Source organism: Opisthorchis viverrini (assembly GCF_000715545.1).
Source record: "Opisthorchis viverrini unplaced genomic scaffold opera_v5_230, whole genome shotgun sequence".
In the NCBI taxonomy this organism is placed as follows: Eukaryota; Metazoa; Platyhelminthes; class Trematoda; order Opisthorchiida; family Opisthorchiidae; genus Opisthorchis; species Opisthorchis viverrini.
In genome coordinates, this window is record NW_008751885.1 from 559,312 (window position 1) to 568,019 (window position 8,708).

The 8,708-nt window shown below is 43.3% G+C and overlaps 1 protein-coding gene across 1 annotated transcript; it reads right to left on the reverse strand.

Moving 5' to 3' along the window:
• Positions 1-710: 710 nt before the first annotated feature.
• Positions 711-7,038, reverse strand: T265_08628 (hypothetical protein; the record flags this gene model as incomplete). The annotated part of the gene is made up of 4 exons (XM_009174490.1): positions 711-882; positions 968-1,087; positions 6,788-6,966; positions 7,000-7,038. 4 exons carry the CDS (start codon positions 7,036-7,038, stop codon positions 711-713), a joined length of 510 nt encoding a protein of 169 aa, XP_009172754.1.
• Between the last annotated feature and the right edge of the window lie 1,670 nt (positions 7,039-8,708).

Below are 8,708 nucleotides of genomic sequence, written 5' to 3' on the forward strand. Positions count from 1 at the left end.
GCAACATGGTTTTAAGCTCAAACCGTCGAGTTCAAGTTTGACGTATAATAACCGGCTAAGTTGAGCGTACAGATGCTTGAAAAGATCGAAGCCCCGGTTTTTCCGTAATGGAAAGCAGATTTTAAATGTTACACTTTTCAAGCCCCGTAGATTGAAATTACATCTAAATAATATAGATTTGATGATGAGTCGGGCACACCAATCACCTCGCTCAAGTGTGAACACGTTCGCCTGTTCAGACGTGAAAATTCAGATGCGTTCAACGTGCGTTGGTGGAGTAGTGGTTACACGCTCGCCTCGCACGTCAGATGTCCGGGGTTCAGATCCCGGCACGGCCATTGGATATGCACTGCTGACGAGCTCTGATAAGAGCGAAACTCGAGTCCAGTGCTTCCCTTTGGTGTGGACTCACCGGAATAATTACTCCAGAACAGGAACATGGCCGTTCAAACGAGGGTGGTGTGACTATGAACGTGGAAGTTGTTGCACCTCTTCACCTTCACTGACGCTACTGGGTTATAGTCAGAAGACAAGAAGTCATGAAAAGAACGCAAATAGCGATCAAAGCTTGTTTACTGTGACTCTTAGCTAGCACGTCAAAAGTTTATATGGTATCAGAAATCACGTGAAAAGGCTGAAATCGGGGGAACACACACCGTAGTTGAATAGAAATAAAAGGAGGGGCGTTGAGTGAGGGGTAGATCAAAGGGTCACGGAAACATGACAGTGACATCAAAGTCAGACAGAGTTGTACGACCGAATTTCCGCACTTCAGTTCGTTGTCGTTTTCGCAGTCTATTGCCTCTGCGATCAATATTAGTCTGGATCGTACCCGTCGTGGTCAGGTCAGAAGTACCAAGTACATGATGTAGAAGGCTTGCTCTTCGTCAATGACATGACTAGATTCAGCCAACTACCATGTAGTTGCACTTGAGCTCGGTTTCTTTCAGCTACCTCTCAGAGCCACGGGAATATGTTCTTGCATTCTGTCAGACAAGTTCCTTGACGTACGACCAACGTATGATGCTTAGCATGAGTATAAACATTGGTACGTACTAAAGCTAGTGTTAGAATGTGACGATTTGTCCTTCAAGCGGAAACTGACAATGAGGCTGGAAGTGAAGCTTAAGCACAGATTTGCAACCATGTATGTTGTATCAAACTCACGGCGTTTCAGCGCATGCACATCTAGACGTCAAGCGACTAAGATCAATTTCAAAGTATGTCCTGTGTACAATCACGAATTCGAAATAAACACCAATTGCTTCATTTGTTTAGACGGGAGAATTTCGCACAGAAATGACTCCAAGTGAATCCCTTACTTGCTACTTCTCAGTCTAGCTTCTCTGGAGCTTACATAATCCACAACTTTGCTGATCAAAGTCTGAAAAACGGAATTCACATTCCACGTCCTACATCAGCTAGGTCTGCTTTTTGAGGCATGTCATCACCACAAACAGCATTTGACTTCTTCNGACTTCTAATCGGCCTAATCGGTGAGTTCTCACAGGCCTTATTGCAGTGGACCTGTTTCAGTCAACTGATACCTTTCATGGTCTCGTGAGAATGAGTACAGTTCAACTTTTGGATTAGGTGAGTTTGCCACACACTGTCTACCGGTGTGCGGCTCCTTTAGAGACCAGAAATGTGCAAGGTGTGGGGCTTCTGTGTCGCTGGCCTTCAGAACTAACTGTAATGTTCGTGTAAAACTGGAAACCAAGACCAGTGTTTTGACTAGATATGAAAAGTTTCTAGCCATGTGTTAGACCTGACGACAAAAAGTCATACTGGCGAAACTATACTGGAAGTTTCTCTGTTTCAACCTGCTGGATGGCACATTCTTGGACAAAACTTAGTCCCTAGTTGTAGCCACATCAACCCAATGTCATTCCGAGCCAGAAAGAGACTTATAATTTCGCTTAAGCGTTTCAACGATGATTCTGACAATGCTTCTGAGGACCTTGATAGTGAGCATTCCAAACTCTGTTTGCATTTCACAACGTTTCAGCGTCCTATTTTGTAAATTAACTCTTGACTATCTGAGGAAGTGTTTTAAAAGTTGCAATTATGAAAAAAGTTACACAATGCAAGGAACCAAAACACTAAAAATACAAGTTCATTTTTTCCATCATGATAAACTAAGCTACTCTCCTGAAGCATCAGCGTTTGTTTGTGCACGCCTGAGCTAAACCCCAGAGTCTAGAAGAGCTCGACAATGCGAGACAAGGGGGTATTAATATAAGAGATCAGGTTGTATGTATTGGGCCTATTCTCAACAAATAACTGACCTTTAGTGTAAAATATCTCAGGATATTTGTAGTCATCCTTGCCGGACGCATTGTATATTTGGATTATATCCCATGCTGGCTTCGTAATTCCATCCGTTATCAGTAAACCCAAACTGGAGCGTTGTATTCCGAACTCTCCTTGCATTTTCCAGAAATCCAGATAACCAAAGTGATCCATTTGGAGAGAGATGGCAATATTACAGTCTACAATAACACACCCTATCAACCGTGTCTGAGTGCTGAACCCTCTCGACGACACACCACACTCATAAAAAGGCACTTTCCAAATGATGACTGCCCTTTTTGGTTGTGGGTTAGGCAAATTTAAGAAAAGTATCCACAATTGACTACCTTGCTGGAAAGTCCATAGCTTAACCTATAAAAAACTTTTGCAAAACACAAAAGGATGGGATATTCTTCAATTCCAACCTTTCAGCTGTTTCTATCACATTGCAACAATATTACCCAAATCATATGACCCATTTTCATACAGCTCTCGCATAAATTCTAATTAGTATAAATTACCCCAATACACCAACACAATGGACTAGGTTTGCTGGCGAACGAGCGGACGTTACACAACCGATGATGCACTGGATGAAAATGCCTCAGATTTGCACACGCGTGCGCTAGTTGACATGTAGTCACCCATTCCCCATATCGTCCATTGACCTTCGAGGATCAGCATCTCCTCTGCNGTGGATGGTATACTGTAGGGCCAGCAGCACGCTCTCGCAAAACCCCGTGCTGGCTGATAATAGGCAAATACTTCCGAGATGCTCATGTTTAAGCTAAAGCGAAAACCACGGAATCGAACACCGAAGTCAGTCAGTGCGATTCCGAATCGGTTTGTGGGAATCAGATCCAACCACTTGGTACTATTTGACAAGGATGACGGTGTCTTTGGCGAAAGGCGTTTCGAATTGAATAGGTATTCACCCGGAAGTTATCGAATGGTTATGACACCTTCGCAATCGCATAATGACTCTGCGTTGATCATCGCCGAATAGAGGCTAGTTAGGGTGGGGACAGAAAGTCCCACAATAGAAGACAAACACAGTGATGAGATACTTGATCAGAATGAAAGAATGGTTGCACAAATCCAACGTACTAACTGCAAAAAGTGTGATGCTGAAGCACTCACGACTAAATAGCTCGTAAATAACAAGGCAGGTAAGTAAGCAGTCAAGTAAGCAAGACATCGAGGGTATAATCAAGTAAGTAAGCAGTTATATTTGTTGATCTTTGTACACATTTACGACCGATGTCAATATGATTTCCCTTATGAGAATATGCACCCTGTTCACATGCATACTGTCTGATGTTTCAGTAGAGAAGGAAATTGGTGCAAATTCAAGGACTAACTCTCTTTGGCGGGCCCCAAAGGAATGAACTATATATTAGCCTGCCCAGAGGTTAGTACCACCCCCAAAACTTCACACCTTTTCAACTCACAGAAAGTTGTATTAGGTTCTCGCGTTCCAAATCGGAATCAACTGCCAGCTCAGAGAACAGCTGCCTGAAGGACGCCTGCCGACTAATGTGCACAGAATTCGCATGTTCGGAATTTCATGGGACCGGAGAAGACCGGGATACACTCATCGGTTATTCACACACTAAAAACGTTAAAATACCTACTGTTGAATTTTATATTCAGTAGTGCCGAACGCGGAGGATGAGTAGTGAAGGCTTTGATTAGTTTTAATTGTACCACGCAGGGATCTACCTGGTGTCGCAGCATACACTTTTGTGTGAATGCACCCTAGCGCTGCACTTAAACCATATAGATTGTTAATGCTGTTCCAGTGATCCGTAATGAAGGAATGATTCTTTGCTTTAACTTTGCGAAAAAACACGCCCAAACACTCGAACGGACCTTATGTGAACGTGATCACGACTGAAATCCGTTTGTACAAACCTTGCTACACGGCTGTAAGCAGGTCTCGTTCGTTGACAAGTAGGAAAATGAGCTTGTGTGATCTGAACTCCAGAGCAGGGATTTTGCCAATTTTCGCGGTTGTTTGACTGTAGTTATGGTGAGTGATACAGATAGTCAGACACCCAAATTCAGCGTAGCATTGAGGATCTTCCAAGGCCTATTGCTAGTGGTACAACGCAGACCAGTTTTTCGTACGCTTCCTCCGTATATCAAATCGGCTTCGTGGAGAACCTCAAATGCGGTCGCCCCTGTTGGCTACGCTGTCATTGTATCAAGATTTCGTTTGTCTTCCTAATGCATATATCCGTTAACGGCTCCGCGCTCACAAGTGTTTATGTTGAGGCAACGCACTGCCTTATTGCGATAGTAACTGCACTGCCCAAACAGCAGTAGTATCTGCACTCCGTCACACAGTGCGAGCGAAACCGGTCTCAACCTGGGGCCATAGATGTCCCATTCGTCCCTGCTGTGGCTGAGGCAGCTTCAGTTTTGTCCTATAATAGACTCAGAGGCACCGACCACGTTCATTCTACCTTGCTGACTTCTAACCGGCCTAATCGGTGAGTTTTCACAAGCCTTATTGCAGTGGGCCTGTTTCAGTCAACTGATACCTTTCATGGTCTCGTGAGAATGAGTACAGTTCAACTTTTGGATTAGGTGAGTTTGCCACACACTGTCTACCGGTGTGCGGCTCCTTTAGAGACCAGAAACATGCAAGGTGTGGGACTTCTGTGTCGCTGGCCTTCAGAACTAACTGTAATGTTCGTGTAAAACTGGAAACCAAGACCAGTGTTTTGACTAGATATGAAAAGTTTCTAACCATGTGTTGGACCTGACGACAAAAAGTCATACTGGCGAAACTATACTGGAAGTTTCTCTGTTTCAACCTGCTGGATGGCACTTTCTTGGACAAAACTTAGTCCCTAGTTGTAGCCACATCAACCCAATGTCATTCCGAGCCAGAAAGAGACTTATAATTTCGCTTAAGCGTTTCAACGTTGATTCTGACAATGCTTTTGAGGACCTTGATAGTGAGCATTCCAAACTCTGTTTGCATTTCACAACGTTTTAGCGTCCTATTTTGTAAATTAACTCTTGACTATCTGAGGAAGTGTTTTAAAAGTTGTAATTATGAAAAAAGTTACACAATGCAAGGAACCAAAACACTAAAAATACAAGCTTGTTTTTTTCATCATGATAAACTAAGCTACTCTCCTGAAGCATCAGCGTTTGTTTGTGCACGCCTGAGCTAAACCCCAGAGTCTAGAAGAGCTCGACAATGCGAGACAAGGGGGTATTAATATAAGAGATCAGGTTGTATGTATTGGGCCTATTCTCAACACATAACTGACCTTAAGTGTAAAATATCTCAGGATGTTTGTAGTCATCCTTGCCGGATGCATTGTATATTTGGATTATATCCCATGCTGGTTTCGTAATTCCATCCGTTATCAGTAAACCCAAACTGGAGCGTTGTATTCCGAACTCTCCTTGCATTTTCCAGAAATCCAGATAACCAAAGTGATCCATTTGGAGAGAGATGGCAATATTGCAGTCTACAATAACACACTCTATCAACCGTGTCTGAGTGCTGAACCCTCTCGACGACACACCACACTCATAAAAAGGCACTTTCCAAATGATGACTGCCCTTTTTGGTTGTGGGTTAGGCAAATTTAAAAAAAGTATCCACAATCGACTACCTTGCTGGAAAGTTCATAGCTTAACCTATAAAAAACTTTTGTAAAACACAAAAGGATGGGATATTCTTCAATTCCAACCTTTCAGCTGTTTCTATCACACTGCAACAATATTACCCAAATCAAATGACCCATTTTCATACAGCTGTCGCATAAATTCTGATTAGTATAAATTACCCCAATACACCAACACAATGGACTAGGTTTGCTGGCGAACGAGCGGACGTTACACAACCGATGATGCACTGGATGAAAATGCCTCAGATTTGCACACGCGTGCGCTACTTGACATGTAGTCACCCATTCCCCATATCGTCCATTGACCTTCGAGGATCAGCATCTCCTCTGCGTCCGAGTAAACGAGATTATTGAGGTGGGAAATTCACACTGAATGACCCCCTACCTCATCCATATACCGAACGACGCATGGAAACGGAAACACTTACGCACAACGTATCACTAAAAACATGTTCAGTCTGGATCTGCGCCAAAATGACCACTTTGTCTTTCATGATAGCTACCTCTATCACAGATATATTTGCCCGTTAAAACGCACAATGTGGCCAGTTTGTGGTATAAATGGAGAGTTAGGAAACATCAAATCGTTCGGTACTTTTTAGGGACTAATTTAGCTCTATACTCACTGTCACGTTGCAAATTTATCGTTTAGTATTCCCACGTGCTTCAGGTGTTAAAAATTCAACATCTAGATTTCTTTATAACACAGGTGACTAGTTCATGAAGCATAACTACCTCATGTCATCCGGTTTAACAGTGAGAAGATTACCCGAAACGACGGACAGTAGGGGCAACATGGTTTTAAGCTCAAACCGTCGAGATCAAGTTTGACGTATAATAACCGGCTAAGTTGAGCGCACAGATGCTTGAAAAGGTCGAAGCCCCAGTTTTCCCGTAATGGAAAGCAGATTTTAAATGTGACACTTTTCAAGTCCAGTAGATTGAAATTACATCTAAATAATATAGATTTGATGATGAGTCGGGCGCACCAATCATCTCGCTCAAGTGTGAACACGTTCGCCTGTTCAGACGTGAAAATTCAGATGCGTCCAACGTGCGTTGCTGGAGTAGTGGTTACACGCCCGCTTCGCATGTCAGATGTCCGGGGTTCAGATCCCGGCACGGCCATTGGATATGAACTGCTGACGAGCTCTAATAAGGGCGAAACTCGAGTCTAGTGTTTCCCTTTGGTGTGGACTCACCGGAATAATTACGCCAGAACGAGAGTGGTGTGACCATGAACGTGGAAGTTGTTGCATCTCTTCACCTTCCCTGACGCTACTGGGTTATAGTCAGAAGACAAGAAGTCATGATAAGAACGAAAATAGCGAACAAAGCTTGTTTTCTGTGACTCTTAGCTAGCACGCCAAAAATTTATATGGTACCAGAAATCACGTGAAAAGGCTAAAATCGGGGGAACACATACTTTAGTTGAATAGAAATAAGAGGAAGGGGGTTGAATGAGAGGTAGGTCAAAGGGTCACGGAATCACGACAGTGACATCAAATTTAGACAGAATTGTACGACCGAATTTCCAGACTTCAGTTCAAGTCTATAGGTTGAACAAACTTCTCTTGAAAGCACAGTTGACGTTTTAGCAGTCTATCGCCTCTGCGATCAATATTAGTCTGGATCGTACCCGTCGTGTTCAGGTCAGAAGTACCAACTACATGATGTATAAGGCTTGCTCTTTGTCAATGACATGACTAGATTCTGCCAGCTACCATGTAGTTGCGCTTGAGCTCGGTTTCTTTCAGCTACCTCTCAGAGCCACAGGACTATGTTCTTGCATTCTGTCAGACAAGTTCTTTGACGTACGACCAACGTATGATGCTTAGCATGAGTATAAACATTGGTACGTACTAAAGCTAGTGTTAGAATGTGACGATTTGTCCTTCAAGCGGAAACTGACAATGAGGCTGGAATTGAAGCTTAATCACAGATTAGCAACCATGTATGTTGTATCAAACTCACGGCGTTTCAGCGCATGCACACCTAGACGTCAAGCGACTAAGATCAATTTCAAAGTATGTCCTGTGTACAATCACGAATTCGAAATAAACACCAATTGCTTCATTTGCTTATACGGGAGAATTTCACACAGAAATGACTCCAAGTGAATACCTTACTTGCTACTTCGTAGTCTAGCTTTTCTGGATCTTACATAATCCACAACTTCGCGGATCGAAGTCTGAAAAACGGGATTCACATTCCACGTCCTACGTCAACTAGGTCTGCTTTTTGAGGCAAGCCATCACCACAAACAGCATTTGACTTCTTCCTGGAGACGGCCTATCGCTGCCATCTCTATCAGTCGATGAGTTTGTCATTCCGTGTTTTTACCCCGAAATTCTTAAGGTCCCAACCCACGTTACTTTACGGAGGGGAACTAGTCCTAACCTTACTGGTCGGTGGACAGTGAATTTGTCTAAATCCGGGACGTGCTCGAGGTCTGAATGTTACTGGACCGAACTGTTCCAGGTGAATTTTCGCTAGATGAAATTATCTGACCCGGTCATATCACACGCCGTTTTGGATTGTACGAGGGGAGTATCCGAAGGAGATGACTGACCAGGATCTCAGCACTAGAACAGACCTCATACAATCAGGCATGACTGATGTCATGAAGAGTTTTCTCAAAATGTAGGGCTCAAACGCCAGCCAAACGTAAAATGCACATCATACACGTACATTCTCGTCTATAAATCAGATTACATTCAGAGTGTTTTAAATGACTTTCGGTGCTTCCTTCATGCTGCCAGG